The sequence below is a fragment of the Mustela erminea genome, chromosome 5, assembly GCF_009829155.1.
Source record: "Mustela erminea isolate mMusErm1 chromosome 5, mMusErm1.Pri, whole genome shotgun sequence".
NCBI lineage: Eukaryota > Metazoa > Chordata > Mammalia > Carnivora > Mustelidae > Mustela > Mustela erminea.
The window spans coordinates 133,376,609-133,394,313 of NC_045618.1; the positions used below are offsets into that span (position 1 = coordinate 133,376,609).

General features: G+C 45.1%; 1 protein-coding gene and 1 non-coding gene across 2 annotated transcripts; one reads left to right on the forward strand and one right to left on the reverse strand.

The window, feature by feature from the left end:
* Positions 1-7,103: 7,103 nt before the first annotated feature.
* Positions 7,104-12,883, reverse strand: LOC116591780 (peroxisomal succinyl-coenzyme A thioesterase-like). The gene is made up of 3 exons (XM_032345009.1): positions 12,193-12,883; positions 11,090-11,292; positions 7,104-7,912 (listed from the first exon to the last, which is right to left on the reverse strand). Exons 1-3 carry the CDS (start codon positions 12,644-12,646, stop codon positions 7,307-7,309), a joined length of 1,263 nt encoding a protein of 420 aa, XP_032200900.1. The 5' UTR covers positions 12,647-12,883; the 3' UTR covers positions 7,104-7,306.
* On the forward strand, positions 7,965-8,019 carry LOC116592247. Its single transcript, XR_004286411.1, has one exon. It is a non-coding gene; the product is annotated as a small nucleolar RNA SNORD56 (small nucleolar RNA).
* Positions 12,884-17,705: the final 4,822 nt, after the last annotated feature.

Consider the following 17,705-nt stretch of genomic DNA (forward strand, 5'->3'; position numbering starts at 1 on the left):
TTGACAATAATACTATTTCTCTTTCCCAGCCTCCCCGTAGGGTAAATTAGTCTTTAATTAAGACAGGACCTCAGACCAAAGTCAAATCCAGGGTGGGTCTATGGGGGGGATCCTTTGTGAAGACCTCAGAAAGATTTAAGTTTGTGCTTCATAGAACATTTCCAACCGAGAAAAGGCCCCTCTGAAGATTTTAAGGTGTCCCCAGCAGATCCTATTAAATAATAGATTCAAAGAATATTTTTTTAAAGATTTTATTTATTTATTTGACAAAGAGAGACAGCAAGAGCAGGAACACCAGCAGGGGGAATCGGAGAAGGAAAGCAAGCTTCCCCGAAGGCAGACGCTTAATGACAGCCACCCAGGTGCCCCTCAGGTAGATTTACAGTGGTGTGTTTTATGTAATAAAGTGAACCTCACTAAGGTTTTTAGAAAACCCACATAGTTCTTAAGAGAACTGTTCTGGTAGCACTACAAATTTGAGCTAAATACAAAGAGTGCAGAGAAGAACAGAACTTTGGACTCCTAATCTTTATCATCTAGGAAGCAGACTGAAGTGGCTTTGGAGTTACTCATTCTTTTTATGGAAAATAAAGGTTTTGGCAAAATGTTCTCAGATTTCAAAATCGCTAGGGGGCAGTGACTTGTCCATGTGCCTCCCTCTTCCCCCATTTTTGAACAAGAATGTTAAGAGTTATCTTACACCTCTCCCACCGTTGTATTCTGTGTGTGTGTGTGTGTGTGTGTGTTTGTTTCTTTAGTTCACAGGTTTTCACTTTGAGAATGATACTTGGGGAGCTATACCCAAGAACTATATGTGAGGAGTCTCGTCTGTACCTGGATGTGACACAGATGACACAATCTTAGACCTTGAGCCTGCGCAGAACACTGTCACGGAATGAGAGTTCTGAGGAACCTTTAAAGAGGAATGGGTGTATTCTGTCTGTGGGAGGAACGGGAAACACTGTGGCCAGAAGGCCGATTTTCAAAGCATGATTACAATGTTCCCCATCCTATATTGTCCTAGAACCTTGCCACTCTCCTTTTAAAAGAGGTGGACTCTATGCTCTCCTTGAACTTGAGTGAGGCTCTGGGACTGCCTTGACCAATAGATTATGGCAAGAGCAATGCTATGTAGCTTATGAGACTAGTTCAAAAGAGTGCCATGCAATTTTGCCTTGCTTTCTTGGGATGCTCACTCTTGGGTCCAAGCCCAAGTAGCCAGTGGAAAAAACCCATGTGGAGAGAAATTGGGAGACCCTCCTATATCACAGGACTGTCTGAATCCTCAGATGATAGTCACTACCAACCTCCCTGCTATGTGAGAAAAATAAAGAGTTACTATGTAACTCTCTGCCCACCCACTTTTTTTAGGGAGAGTGGGGAGAGGCAGAGAGAGAGGGAGACAGAATGTTAAGCAGGTTCCATGCTTGGTGTGGAGTCAGACAATTGCTTGGTCTCATGGCCCCGAGATCAGGACTTGAGCTGAAATCAAGAGTTGGGTGCTCAACCAACTGAGACACCCAGGCACCCCAACTAGTTACTGTTTTAAGCCACCATGTTTTTGAAGTAGTTTGTTCACAACAATAGCTAACTGAAACATAACCCCGAAACACTGCCACACAATGTTTTAAAATAACAATCATTTGCTCACAGATACACAATTTGGACATGGCTTGAAAGGTACAATTCTTCTCAGCTTCAGATATCTGAAGCCTTTGCTGGGGAAGATTATAAATGGCTAGGACCTAGAAAAATCTGGGGGTTTTTCACTCACATGTCTGGTGCCTGGGTGGAAATAACTCGAAGGCTGGGTGGAAATAACTCGAAGGCTGGTCTACAGTTGGCCTCTCCATGTATTTTTTGGCTTCCTCACATTATCACGGCCTCAAAGTAGTCAGACTTCTGAAGGTACCTCAGGGCTCCAAAAGCAAATGTTCCCAGTAGAAAAGGTGGGATCTTATTTATTTATTTATTTATTTATTTGACAGAGATCACAAGTAGGCAGAGAGGCAGACGGGCGTGAGGGGGGAGCAGGCTCACTGCTAAGCAGAGAGCCTGATGAGGGGCTCTATCCCAGGACTCTGGGATCATGACCTGAGCCGAAGGCAGAGGCTTTAACGCACTGAGCCACCCAGGCACCCTGAAAAGGTGGAATCTTCATAGCATTTTATGATCTAGCCTCTGAAGTGACATACTACTAGTTACGCTCAACACATCTGACTGAAATGGAAGCACATCCAGATTTGAGAGAAGAGTATCGGGTCTTCCACTTCTTGGTGGAATAAATGCCAAAGGGTTCATGACTGTGTTACAAACTGCTACAGATAATTTTCTGTGATAGGTATTCTATTCTTTATACTTGCTTTAAGTTTATTGTTCTTATGAACTGAATGCATCACCTCAAAATTCGTATTTTTAAATTTTTTTTTTTAAGATTTTATTTATTTATCAGAGAGAGAGGTGGGGAGAGAGTAAGCACAGGCAGACGGAGTAGCAGGCAGAGGCAGAGGGAGAAGCAGGCTCCCTGCTGAGCAAGGAGCCCGACGTGGGACTCGATCCCAGGACGCTGGGATCATGACCTGAGCCGAAGGCAGCTGCTTAACCAACTGAGCCACCCAGGTGTCCCTCAAAATTCGTATTTTTAAATCCCAACCCACAATGTGGTGGCATTTGAAGGTGGAGCCTTTGGGATGTTATTAGGTTTACACGAAAGCATGAGTGAGCCCCCCCACCATGATGGAATTAGTGCCCTTATAAAAAAGGTAGAGAAGCCAGTGCTCTCTTTCTTTGTCACAGGAGGACATGGGGAGAAGGCAGCCATCTGTAAGCCAGGAAAAGTCCATTACCAGGAACTGAATCTGCTGGAATGTTGATCTTGGACTTCCCAGCCTCCAGAAAAAAAGAAATGTCTGTTGTTTCAGCCAACAGTCTATGGTCTTTTGTTATAGCAGCGCAAGCTAAGACATAGTGCTTCTTGAATTGCATGTGGCTTGATGTCTTTGTCAGTTTTAGAACCGTCAACTTTTATCTCTTTAGATACACTTATGCAATGCTTTGTGGCCCTCAAAGAAAAGGAGCAATGAGTCCACTAAAAATGTCACACTATGGTTTTCCAAAGTCTATTCTTAAACCCAGGAAGAAAGAAAATAAGACATGGTCATTCATCATTGAAACAGAGTTTAGACTTAACTATTCTAGAGATGCTCCCCTTCTTTACCCTAACTCCTCCTCTCAAGGCATTCTTCTCTTATCGCCCTCGCCCCGCAAGGACGACAAGACGCCCTGGTTCGGATGCATCTTCTCTCTTTTCTCTCTCTTTATTTCCGCAAGTCTACACACTTATATACGCTTACATGACCGATCAGTGAGCAGGGTACAGGAGGGAGCCAATCAGGCTGTGCACCTAATCGAACAACTACGCTAGCAACCAATGCTGTTTACTTCCTCTTTGGGCATTCCGCTTAGTCTCACGAGGCAATCCTAACCTGGCAACTAGCCAGGCGCCATCTTTTAATGGCGGAGGCTGCCCTGGCCAGGGGCCTGCCTCCGACATCTCCCCCTTTTTTCTTTTATGGCAGGGATCGTGCCTGTCTTAGGTTGTCAGTGGCGGGGAATATCCTTACCCGTCATCAGATGGCAGATATCAATGATCTGCGTCCTGTCTTAGGTTGGTATATTTCCCCCACCAATCTTACCCGTCGTTGACTACCGATCCAGCATACTTAGCCACACTTGGGGGGATGTTCCAGCCTCGATGGCTAACAAGGCCTGCACCATGGCTTGCTGTTGCCTATGTTGCTGTCGTCTCCAAATTTGCAGTTTCCTTACTAGCAGAATCAAGCCCACTACGAGGATTGTCATCAGACCAATTACACTAGCCCATTGTTTCGTAAAGGTTAACACATCTTGCAATGTTTTGATTATCTCTGGGAGGGTTGCAAGCTCAACTCTGGTATTATTTATCCTTGTTATTCCTAGTAGCAGGTGCTGAGTATAGTTTTGGAATTCTGCGGACTAATTCCCCCGCAAGTATTGGGAGAGCTGTCGGGAGACATTCTGTAAGTCACTCATATTAGTATAGGCTATGGGAGTTACACAAATTGCCGGGAAGGGTACGATACATCCCAGTCCCAATAGGCCCCCCCATATGTCCACTTCTTCTTGAACCAAATCCACTCTCTGGTTGACTATCAGGATTCCTGCTTGCAGATGTGCATTGATCTGAGTCTGTGTTTGAAGGCAGCCGCTGTTCCTTCTGCAAGGGTGTTCACAGCTTCCGCAGTGGGTATAGTTGCAGCAAGTGAGACTGCTGCTGCCATGGCAGCTGCTGTAGATATAGCCAATGCTGTCACAACGGCGGCTGTGATACCAAAATCTCTCTTCTTTCTGGATAGCACCACCGGTAACTTGTCCTCTGGAATGGAAACTGGGATAGGAACATGGGTAGGGATACGCATAAGCACAGCCAGCTTGAAGGCCGTAACATTCCAGCACTGGGAAAGATAGCAATTCTTAGTGCAATTCAACGTATCATTCAGCTCGCTAGCATTTGTTATGAGGGAAAGGGAACGGTGGCCAGACGCATATGGGAGTGGGCTGATTAAGTAATATTATTGGGACAAGACACATTAACTGTTGTCTCAAAGATACTAGAGTCATTTTGTTTATAAGAACAGTTGCGGAATTTGCCACCATTTAACATGGACACTGCTGAGATATCAGTACATGCTCCTAGCAAGTTACAGACCTGCCATGCATCAAAGGGAGAGGAGGGAATATGAGAGAAGAGTTAGTCACTGGTAAAGGATATAGCCATGCTTTAACCACTGCTCACAGCTCTCTGGCTTGAGTCTGCCACAGGAGGTATAGCATCCCCAGAGTTATCATCAGCATCTTCAGCATCATGACTGGTGTTTGGAGGCAAGGCTGCACGTACCAGCCGCTCTGGGATCCAAATTGGAGCCTCCTTTTCCTGTGGAAAAACACATACAGACCCCCTACTCCATACTAACACTGGATCTGGTCCATTCCACTTTCCTGTGAGGATGTCCTTCCAAAGTACTAAAGGCTTAGGGGGAGCAGCAGCATCACTTGCATGTCTGTCTGCAGCTGATTTACCCGTTTTGTCCAACGTTAAAAAATTCAAAATAAAGAGAATGGTGTTGAGCTTATCTTTAGGGGACCTGAAGGTGTCCCCTCTTCCCCCTTTTTGTTTATAAAGCGCATTTTTTATTGTAAGATGCGCACGCTCCACAACACCCTGTCCTTGTGGGTTATAGGGTATTCCATGTATCGAGTCAATGTCAGGTTGTTGTAGGAGGGCTTTAAAGGGTTGTGGGCTATAGGCTGGACCATTATCTGTCTTTAATTGGGGTGGCTTTCCCCATGCCGCAAGAACCTGTAGGCAATGGGCGATAACATCTCTGGATTTCCCCCCACCCCATGTACTGAGGCGAAAATTATTCCAGAGCAGGTATCTACAGAGACATGAACATATCTTAACTTTCCAAATTCTGAAACATGTGCGACATCCATTTGCCATATATGATTAGGTAACAAACCCTTAGGATTAACCCCCAAGGTCGGTGCAGGTAGTAAGATTACGCAATTTCTGCAGGAGACTACTATATCCAGTGCCTGTGCTTTTGTTATGTTAAATTTGAGGCGAAGAGTCAAAACATCCTGTTTCTTCAAATCCTCCCCTAAATGGTCCCATTGAGGTATGTTTAGCAAGCTTTCATCTAGGAACCATGGAGCTGCCTTTTCCACTGTATTCAAAAAGGCCCAAGCAGTTTTTGCTTTTAGTGGAGTTCCATTGGCTTTCAGCAGGTCTTCTAAAGACCCTTCCAACCGCACTTTAGATACTTCAGATCCCATTAAGAACACAGAAACAGACGCGGACATTAAAGACTCGCCGCTAAATTCCGCTCTAAGGCCGCCCCGCTTCTTATTGCAGACTTGCTAAATCCCGGCTCTAAGGCCACCCCGCTTCTTACTGCGGACTTGTACAAGATTCCCACCACTTTGATCGTGGTCCCTTCCCCGCTTACCTGCGGTTTCGATAAGAAAATCCCGGCTCTATGGCCGCCCCGCTTCTTGTTGCGGTCTTGTACAAGTTTCCCACCACCTCTGTCGTGGTTTTACCCCGCTTACCTGCGGACTTCTCCCTTGCAAGGTTTTTCTATTTTTACTCCCCGCTTTACCACGGAATTTCCTTTTGAACGTGGCTAATGTCCCCGCTTACCTGCGGACCTTTACTCCCCGCTTTCCTGCGGATTACCTTGCAAGATTCCTTTATTTAGTTCCCGGGTGCCAGCGCCATTTATCGCCCTCACCCCGCAAGGACGAAAAGACGCCCTGGTTCGGATGCATCTTCTTTCTTTTCTCTCTATTTCTGCAAGTCTACACACTTATATACGCTTACATGACCAATCAGCGAGCAGGGTACAGGAGGGAGCGAATCAGGCTGTGCACCTAAACGAACAACTTCGCTAGCAACCAATGCTGTTTACTTCCTCTTTGGTCGTTCAGCTTAGTCTCACGAGGCAATCCTAACCTGGCAACTAGCCAGGCACCACCTTTTAATGGCGGAGGCCGCCCTGGCCAGGGGCCTGCCTCCGACAGTCTCTGATCTCCATGAGGAAAAAGTTCAGCCTGGCTTCCTTATACCAACACTTCTCTGTAAGGTTTGGCCGATGAAAATTTTACCCTGCTACCAATATTCGAACCAGTAACAAACACCGGATGGCAATTCTCCCACAGTGATTCTTTTTTTTTTTTTTTAAGATTTTTATTTATTTATTTGACAGAGATCACAAGTAGGCAGAGAGGGAGGGAGAAGCAGGCTCCCCACTAAGCAGAGAGCCTAATGTGGGACTCGATCCCAGGACCCTGAGATCATGACCTGAGCCGAAGGCAGAGGCTTAACCCACTGCGCCACCCAGGCGCCCTCCCACAGTCATTCTTTAGAAAAAAAAAAAAAGAAAAGTAACCTAGCATTTGTTCAACTTTAAATTTCATCCATGGCTTAAAATGTTAAGTAAAATCTAAAAGAAAATACAAATTTTAACAGATCGGATGCTTTTTACTCTTTGTGTTGTATACCTCACTGAATCTTCTGTAATAAGCATGTGTTACATTGGTAAAATTAATGAAAACATAATGTATTAAAAATTTTACCTAAAGTACATCATTAATACCCACGACATGAATTTATCATCATCCAGGGGACAAAACTGATACACATATGATTACTGAAAACCAGAATCTGACCTTGAATTTCTCATGTCAGTAACAGACCAACACATTACAATTTAGGGGAAGCTATATTCTGGGTACCTCCAAGATGTTTGCAGAAAAAGGTCAGAATTTGTTTCCATGAATCTTCCTGAGCCCTAGCATGAGCCCTGGGCTCCCCACCCCACATTATAGGTTTGTTCAGTAATTTGTGCAGAGAAGCGGGGCACAGGGGGAAGTAAGGAGGTTCAATATTATGCCCAGTCCCAGGATAAGAGAGGATCTGGGGTTTTTCCTTTCCATGGGCCTGTAACCGTTCAGAGGCTATTTGGGCATATAACTCACTCCTCCAGTTATGGTCATCCTGACCAACGATGAAGAGGATGGGCCCCTGGGCTTTCTCTATTGGAATCATGCTGGGGTTCTCATGCCTTCCTATAACATCATTTCGTATATCCACAATGTCCAGGAGGCCTGCGAAGGCTACCTTGAGTCTTCTAAAATCATGGTTCAATGGTGGGATGCACGTCTGCTTGTACTGTATGGGTTTGTTTCCACTGAACCCAGATCCGTTGATGGAAACTGTGGCTGAGATGTTTTTCAAATATGAGGCCATAGAAAGACAAATATCAGCCCCTAAAGAAATGCCCAGAAGCCCAATGCCTGGGCCCCTCACCTGGAAGGCAAGAAGAAAGAAGAGTCAAGAACACATGTCATAGAAAAATGTTCTACAGTGATGGGAATAGGTTCATTAATGAGTGTTGATACTTTGGGTCTGAGTTAAGCTGAGGGTAGAGGGAAAATGGGGGCTGGGAAGTAGCCATTCCTTTAGAGGCTGACAGAAAAAAAGTATGGAGCTCTTGGTTGGCTCAGTTGGTAGCATACAGGACTCTTAATCTTAGGATTATAAAATAAAGGTATTAACTATTAAAACATTTTAACATAACGAGAGACGCTAACTTTAATTTGTGAGTTGGCCACAAGGTTATCAAGCTCAGCTGACAGGAGTTTCTTCCCACATAAAAAATATCTGAGTGAACACATGGCAAATGAATTGTGAACTCCCTGGCAAGTCTGGGTATTTATTACAAATGTTCCAGACTATCAACCGCTAGAGAATGCTGAGTCATGGAGCCTGTCAAGTTCAGGTCCTCATTCAGGCGGGCATGATCTAAGTTTCAATGGGCCAATGTATCTAACTGTGTGGAACCAAGTTCTGTTCTAAGTGAATGACTCATCTGACCTCATCTACATACACTGGCAAATGATTACAGAAACCAAGTAAGACTTCAGATCAAATTAAGTAGTTTTTAGCTTCTGAAATACGTGAGCAAGTTCTGATCAAAATCTGAGAACACACTGATATCAGAAAATTAAAGATTAGGGGCGCCTGGGTGGCTTGGTGGGTTAAAGCCTCTGCCTTCGGCTCAGGTCATGATCCCAGGTCCTGGGATCGAGCCCCGCATCGGGCTCTCTGCTCAGTGGGGAGCCTGCTTCTACCTCTCTCTCTGCCTGCCTGTGATCTCTGTCTGTCAAATAAATAAACTCTTTAAAAAAAAGAAAAGAAAATTAAAGATTAAAAAATCAGAGTCTGCACAGAAAAGTAAAAAATCAACAAAACTAAAAGACAACCTAAGGAATGGGAAAAGATATTTGCAAATGACATATCTGATAAAGTGTTAGATTCCAAAATTTAAAAAGAATTTACAAAACTCAACACCCAAGGCCTCTGGGTAGTTCAGTGGGTTAAGTGTCCAACTCTTGATCTTGGCTCAGGTCATGATCTCAGGGTCCTGGGACTGAGCCTTGCTTCGGGCTCCCTGCTCAGAGGGGACCCTGCTTCTCCCTCTCCCTTTGCCCCTCCCCCTGCTCATTTCACTCTTGCATGCACTCTCTCTCTCTCTCAACTTTTTAAAAAAATCTTTAAAAAAAGATGTTCAACATTACTCATCATCAGGTACATGCAAATCAAAACTACAATTAGTGCCTCACACCCATCAGAATGGCTAAGATCAACAACACAAGAAGCAAGTGTGGGCGAGGATGTGGAGAAAAAGGAACACTCATGTACTGTTGGTGGGAATGCAAAATGGTGCAGCCGCTGGGAAAAATAGTATAGAGGTTCCTCAAAAGTTAAAAATAAAACTACCCTCCAATCCAGTAATCACACTACTGGGTATTTACCCCCAAAATACAAAAACACTAACTCAAAGGGATGCATGCAGCCCTCTGTTTATTGTAGCATTATTTACAATAGCCAAGATATGGAAGCAGCCTAAGTGTGCATCAACAGATTAATGGATAAAGATGTCTCTCTCTCACACACACACACACACACACACACACACACACAGCGGAATATTATTCAGCCATAAAAAAAAGAATAAACTAAAAAAAAAAAATGAAATCTTGCCATTTGCAATAAGATAGACAGAACTACAGAGTATAAGGTTAAGTGAAATAAGTTAGAGAATGACAAATACAATGATTTCACTCATGTGGAATTTAAGGAACAAAACAAATGAAGAAAGGGAAAAAAAAAGAGAGAAATCAAGAAACAGACTCTGAATTCTAGAGAACAAACTGATGGTGGTTACCAGAGGGGAGGTGGATGGGGGATAGATTAAATAGGTGATGGGGATTAAGGATTGTACTTGTGAAGAGCTGTAGACTCCCTATACTGTACACGCGAAACTAACATATAACACTGTATGTTAACGATACTGAAATTACAATTTAAAAAATTAGGGGCTACCGAGTGGCTCAGTTGTTAGGCATCTGCCTTCAGCTCGGGTCGTGATCCCAGAGTCCTGGGATCAAGCCCCACATTGGGCTCCTTGCTCTGTGGGAAGCCCGCTTCTCCTTCTCCCACTCCCCGTGGTTGTATTTCCTCTCTCGCTGTCTCTGTCAAATAAATAAATAAAATCTTATTAAAAAAAATATAAATAAAATTTAAAAAATTTTTGTTTGTTTTAAAGATTTTATTTATTTATTTAACAGAGAGAGACCACAAGTAGGCAGAGAGGCAGGCAGAGAGAGAGGAGGAAGCTGGCTCCCCGCTGAGCAGAGAGCCCGACGCGGGGCTCGATCCCAGGACCCTGAGATCATGACCCGAGCCGAAGGCAGCGGCTCAACCCACTGAGCCACCCAGGCACCCCAAAATTTTAAAAATTTTAAAAACATGTAGGGGTGCCTGGGTAGCCTGTTAGGTGTCTGCCTTCAGCTCTGCTAATGATGTCAGGGTCCTGGGATGGGGCTCCCCTGCTCAGCAAGGAGTCTGCTTCTCCCTCTCTCTCTGCCTCTTCCCTCTGCTCATGCTTTCTCTCTCAAATGAATAAATCAATCTTTTTTTAAAAAGGCATGTAAAGGGATGCCTGGGTGGCTCAGTTGGTTAAGCGGTTGCCTTTGGCTCAGGTCATGACCCCAGGGTCCTGGGATCGAGTCCTGCATCGGGCTTCCTTACTCAGCGAGGAGCCTGCTTCTCTCTCTCCCTCTACCTGCCACTCTGCCTACTTATGCTCTCTGTGTGTCAAATAAATAAATAAAGTCTTTTTAAAAAGGCATGTAAAATTAACAAATTGGAAAGTCATTTTGCATAACAAATGCAAATTCCTGAATAATTCCTTTAAATATATAAAACCTCACATGGATTCTTATGATTAATTCTGCCTTACTAAGCCATCTGACAGAGAAAGTGTGATTAGGCACCTGAAGCCAAGGAAGTCTCCAAAAGAAATCTCTGTGAAAAGAGAGTCCAGCAGCAACAGGGGACCTGGCACAGGTGAGTGCAAAGTGACAACCTCTCTGGATGTATTTCTAGAGAGAATGATACAATAAAGGACATTAGAAGAACCTTGGAGTGTTGAAGCATGTAGCACAGTGCTTCTTCGAAGTACTCCAGGTGTATGCTGTCAATTTCCTTGGCGAGATCTTCGAAGTTATAATAAGCTAGAGCCAATGTGGCAAAACCATGACCAGCCAAAAGGCTTGCTCGATATTCCAACAGGCCCCCTCCAATTCCAAAGATGTCAATGATCCCTGGGAAAGGTCCAGGTCCTAGAAAGAGAACAATATAAGGGAAGGGTATTATATAATTTAAATAATTTGCTTTCCTTTTAGAGATCTTTCTATTTAGTGGGTTCCTATGAATCATAGGGAAAAAGACACAGTTCTCTGAGTTACTATGCAAAAGGAATACAAATACCTTAGAAGGAAAATCTACAAGGTACCTTCACATCAGTGAGTTTATCCTCCATATGATTCTATAAATTATCTACAAGGTTCTAAGACTCTTTAGTTATCAAGGAGAGTAATAAAGTCTTTCATTACTGACTACATCATGGAAGGAGGGATTTCACGTTTTAGATGGTGTTGATTCATAGTGTTCTGTTAGGGGACTGGACATAAAATCAGGAATCTTGAAATAAAGCTTTAGGTTGTGTTGCACTGACCCTTGGCTTTGTGTGTGTGTCTACCGATATTTCAGATGTCTATTTAGAGAGAGGAAAGAAAAATAAATATCCAGAGATGGCTTCAGGTGAGAAAGTCGGTGGAGTCTGAAGTGTAATCCGTGGTACAATGAGGCATGAAGAAGTGGAGAGGATGCCCAGTGTTCCCAGGGCACTACAGAGCGGTGACGAGACAATAGCTTTCTTGATAGGGCTGATGAGATCTGTAGTTTATTGATAACAAAGTGGCCCACATACCTACCCATCCTGACACCCCTTTTCTTTAGCCTGCGGAATAACAGTACTCACCTCATTGAGATATTATGGAGAATAAACGATATAATGCAAGCAAAACGCATAACAGAGGCCAACACGTCAAAATACTCCAGTTTGGTTGTTTGGCTACTGACTTCCTCATTGTCAGCTTCTCTGTCCTAATTCTGCCTGTACCGGAAATCACCGGATGCCAGGGCACCCAGCCGCGCGCCCCCTAGGACCCCACACTCACCAGGGGGCAGGAAGAGCGTGCCGCGCACCCGGCCCGCGCGCACCGGCTCCCGCCGCACGCCCGGCCGCAGGAACTCGCGCTCGTGCACCGTCCGGCCCAGGACACGACCCGCGTCGGGCTCGTGGCCGTCGAGCACCTCCAGCTCCACGGGGAAGGGCGTCTGCACGTCCCGCTTCATAAATCGCCAAAGCGGCTTATCCGGCTCCATGGCCCAGAGCAGCCCCATGGGCTCGAGCCCCACGAAGCTGCCGCCCAGCGCGGGCGCGCGCGTCAGGTCCAGGAGGCCGCCGGCGTCGGCTTCGTACCGCGCGTGGGCCCGGAAGAGCGCGCCCTTCTCGTCGCGCAGGGACGCGCGCAGCGTGACGGGCTGTCGCGGGGCCAGGCCGCGCACGATCACGCGCACGGGCTTGTCCCAGCTGCAACGGCCCGGTGGCTCTAGGACCACCGTCACCATCCCGGCTGCGGGCGGCTGCCGCCCGGACCTGGAGCAGGAAAGGCGCAGATCGCTCCCGGCCGACGTCTGGTCCGGGGCGGCCGAGTGCGCTTCGCAGGCCCGACCGCGTCAGGCGTCCACTGGCGCAGGAACGGTGGGTGGTGGAGCGGCGTCAGAAGTCTGGGCGCTTTCAGATCCCGGGGCCTGCGCACCCGGGACTCGCCTCAAGTAAAAGCAGCGGGTCGTCCTCCCGGTCCGCGCGGGGCGCGCTAACAGGCTGAAAACTGGGCGTGGTCCTGAACCCGCCTCCGGAATGCGGCCCTCCCTCGGGCGGTTGCCTGCCCTGGGAGTCAAAATTGGGTAATCGACTCTGGGTAATCGATTCGTGGTGAAACCAGAACTAAACCAGTAGGCAGAATTCCAAGAATTTGCCCTCCACGGAAAAGGGCAAATTTTTTTTTTTTAACTTTTAGTGGTTTATAACATACGTACAAAAATTGCGCAGACCCTAAGCGTGCAGTCCAATGAATTTTTACAACGGGAACATACTTTTGTAATCAAGCACAGAAACCCAGAAGCCTCATTCCCAGCAAGACAGCAGCCACCCTCATTTCTGCTCCGGGCATTTCCCCTGTCCCCAAAGTTACTCTGTCCTCTTCCAACAAAATGAGCTATTTTATGGGAATGAGTCCATCGGTGCGTCGTCTTTGGTGTCTGTCCGCCTTCCCTCGACATTGTTTCTGAGATCCCTGTGTCTTGTTGGGTATAGCTGTACATCATTTATTATCATTGCTAAGTGGTGTTCCATTTTGTGATAGGGCAAGTGTTTGTCAACGTCACTACCAATGGGCATTTGACAGTTCTCAGATTGGGACTATAGTGCTATGAACATTCAAGAACCTTCTTTTGATGAACATAAGTGTGCATTTCAATTGGGGTATATATCTGAGAGTGGAATTGCCGTATAATAGGGAATGCATATGTTTAGCCTTAGTAGATACTAAAAGTCAATCTTTTGAATGTGACCCTAGAAGCAGTACAGATATAATGTTCAGAGATGCCCAGTGTTTTATTTTTACATACAATAACAATAGCTACTCTTTTATCAGTACCAAATGCTTTACATGCAAAATTCAATACATTCACCAGAAGCTGGGAGTCTTTTTCGAATATGGCTGAGGAGGATCTTGAGGCTTGGAGAATATTAAGCCCCTGAAGTGATCTAATAAGTGACAGAGCCTTGACTGACTCCAAATGTGGGACTCAAGGGTGAGCGGCAGCATTGTGGCGAGGTGTAATCAGAGTTCTAACTCTGGCTTTATTAACTAGTTCTGTAGCCCGCATCCAGTGTTTTTTTGGGGTTTTTTTGTTTGTTTGTTTGTTTGTTTGTTTTTGTTTTTTTCAATTTCTCTGGGTTTCAGAGTTCTTGTTTGTAACGTAGTAAAAGTCTCTCACTGGGTGCCTGGGTGGCTCAGTGGGTTAAAGCCCCTGCCTGGAATCGAGCCCCGCTTCCGGCTCTCTGCTCAGAAGGGAGCCTGCTTCCTCCTCTCTCTCTCTCTCTCTCTCTCTCTCTACTTGTGATCTCTCTCTCTCTCTCTCTCTACTTCTGATCTCTCTCTCTGTCAAATGGATAAAATCTTAAAAAACAAAAAACAAACAAAGAAACAAACAAAAAAAATAAGCACCCGGGGAAGGACTGGGCTTGTGTTTAGAGACCACATTGCGTGGAGGGTATGTACCTTTAAAAACTTTAAAAAAAAAAAAAGTGTCTTTTCTTTCATTTAAAGGAATTGGGAGAAGACAGGTTATGAATTTGGTCCATCAAATTGTGCCAGTATTATTTCCTACTTTTTTTTTTCTTTAAGATTTTATTTACTTATTTGACAGAGAGACACACAAGTAGACAGAAGGAGAGGGGGAAGCAGGCTCCCCACCCAGCAGAGAGCCCGATGCGGGGCTCGATTCCAGGACCCTGAGACCATGACCCAAGCCGAAGACAGAGGCTTAACCCACTGAGCCACCCAGGTGCCCCTATTTCCTACTTTTATTATCAATTTGTATTTTACCTTCAGAGAGTGTCACTTTACATCTTTTGGCCAAATTTCTTATTGGTTTGTAGAAGGCCTTTGTCTGTCACCTGTCGATTTTGTGTTGTATTTTCTCCTATTCTGCAACTTATTTTTAAATTTTCTTTGGTCATAACTTCACATTTTATGATGTTAAATCTCTTGGTCTTTTCCTTTACAGTGTAAAAAACCAAAATTCAAACAAAGCAATTTGAAGATCTAACCCCCCCCCTTTTTAAGGGTTCTATTTATTTATTTGTTTGTTTGTCAGAGAGAGAGAGAGTGTTTTAGGGTACGGAGTCGACCACCCCTCAATTAGACAGAGAACACTCTTTTTTTTTTTTTAAGATTTTATGTATTTATTTGACAGAGAGAAATCACAAGTAGGTGGAGAGGCAGGCAAAGAGAGAGAGGGAAGCAGGCTCCCCACTGAGCAGAGAGCCCGATGCGGGACTCAATCCCAGGACCCCAAGATCATGACCCACTGAGCCACCCAGGCGCCCCCAGAGAACACTCTTGATAATGCAAGTCACACAGCGAGGTTTATTTCCAGCTAGCTGGGGTCCAAGTATCTGCCCAGTGCTGCAGGTTTCAACAAGGACCCCGAGCACTCAAAGCCAAGAGTTTATATAGCATTTTCAAGGCACTTTTTCATAGCTACATACATGTCTTGCACCCCACTTTGACAGTTTAACTTTGTTTAACTTTTTGCCACCCCGGCGTCACCCTGGTGGTTAAGTGAGATTTAGGTTTAGAAGAAATTTAACTTTATTTACATTTCCCTCCACCTCAGCCTCTTTCAGTTTTATGGTGGGGAGGGTGACATCAGGCCTCAAGGAACTGAGCCATTTGTCCCTGGAAATTGGGTTACTGAGAAGACAGCTTCTTTGTTGTAAATCACTAGGACATTCGTAAACCAAGGGAGACTACTGTCTTGCAGGATTGTGATCTCTGCAAGTTAGCTATTTGTTTTTCATTAACATCTGGTCCCTGTGGCACCACCGCCTAACCGCCTGGTGCTATATGATTTAAGTTGTTTTTTAGGTTTTAGCTAGTTTCCCTTATCTCAAGTCACCTATGCTGTGTTGGCCGGTTAGGGACGCTCAGTAAAATGGCTTTCTGGCCTTCAGGATGGCCATTCTTATGCTAACTCATCTTCCAAGAGAAAACAGGCAAGCACAAGCAAGGCAAGCAGAGGAAGCAGCAGACTAATGCAACACTTGATCCCAGAACCCTGGGATCCTGACCTGAGCTTAAGACAGAGGCTTAGCCAATTGAGCCCGCAGGCATCCCAGAAACTTGAAGATCTAGTGACTTTACTAAGCATGATCCATAAATTGGGCAGCATCCCATCTAAGAAGTAGAGGGGAGTTCAAAGGATTTGTACAAAATGGAAGGCTTTTCCTTGAAAGGGGGGTGGAATAAGAAGATATTAGCAAAAGAAAAGAAAGGATTGCTTCAGGCAGGCAAGATCAGGGAAGATCAGGGAGTTTTATGATGCAGAGTATCTCATCTTCCTCTGAGGGATGGCCTTGTGACAGATTCCTCACTCACATTGATCAGAAAATTCCTGACTGACCAGTTGGGACTGCTATCTGGGGGAGGTTGAAATTGCCATTAGGTTAGGTATTGAGCCACGGGTTTGATGACTCAGTAACACCGTTTTAGGCCTGTGTTTTTCTTTTTAACAAGTCTGGATTTTGTGTTAAGCTAAGTAATACTTTCTCCTATGTATGATTATTATTACATTTTTCTCTTTTATTTTTCCCTAATGCTATACCTGAATGGCCTTATTTTTAAGTCAAACTTTTATTCCCTCCAGAATCCAGCTGGTCTTTTAAGAAGTCTATAGCCATGTCAGTGAATTTCTAGTAGTTGGGCTTCTTTTGATGGCAAGTAACCAAAATCCACTCCAACTGATTTGTTTATTTATTTATTTATGTTTTAAAATTTTACTTATTTGATACAGAGAGACACAGCCAGAGAGGGAACACAAGCAGGCGTAGTGGGAGAGGGAGAAGCAGGCTTCCCACCAAGCAGAGAGCCCGATAGGGGGCTTGATCCTAGGACCCTGGGACCATGACCTGAGCTGAAGGCAGACGCTTAATGACTGAGCCACTCAGATGTCCCTTCAAACTGGTTTTAAAAAAATAAGGAAATTATACATAGTAGGTGATGAGGGAGCAGGAGGCTGGCTGAAGGCAAAGCAAAAGCTGGCGCCTTGCACCCCCTCTCCATCCGCTTCCCCTCGGTAATGTGTGTAGCAGTCCTCAGGCACCCCTGACTGCCATAAATGATAAACAAGTAGTTAACTTGCAGAGATCACAATCCTGCAAGACAGGAGTCTCCCTGGGTTTACAAATGTCCTAGAGATCTACAAACAAAGAAGTTACCTTATCAATAGCACAAATTTCCAGAGGCAAATAACTCAGTTCCCCAGCCCTAAATAAAGTTAAATCTCTTCTAAACCTAAATCTCACTAACAGAGACGATTGATAACAGGATTGTGACATCCCACCAAAAATCTCCTATCTTGATGGTAATGACTGGCCTAAAGACAACATTGATCAAGCGGTGAGGCCTCAGGTATCCAGGCAGGCACCTTGTAGGCCTCTTTAGCATATGAAAGCTCCGTTGAACCCTCCCTTCCCCTTACCTTCCCCCAACCTCAAAGTACATAACCTGCCATCCCTCAACAACCAGGGGCAGCCGCTCTTCGGGCCCAGGGGTGTTGTCCCCGTGCTTTACTAAACCACCATTTTGCACCAAAGATGTCTCAAGAATTCTTTCTTGGTCATCAGCTCCGGACCTCAGCCCACCGAACCTCAGCCCACCGAACCTCACCTAGGTTCTAGAACTTCATCATATGGTGACCCAACGTGGGGCTGTGAGTTTTTACATTTGGACTCGGAGCTTCGGTGCAAAATTGGTGGGTACTTTCTCTCCTTTTCCTTTACTCTCATTTCAGGGCTTTTCAAGGAGTATGGTCTTATTGGAACACTTGCATGTCAATT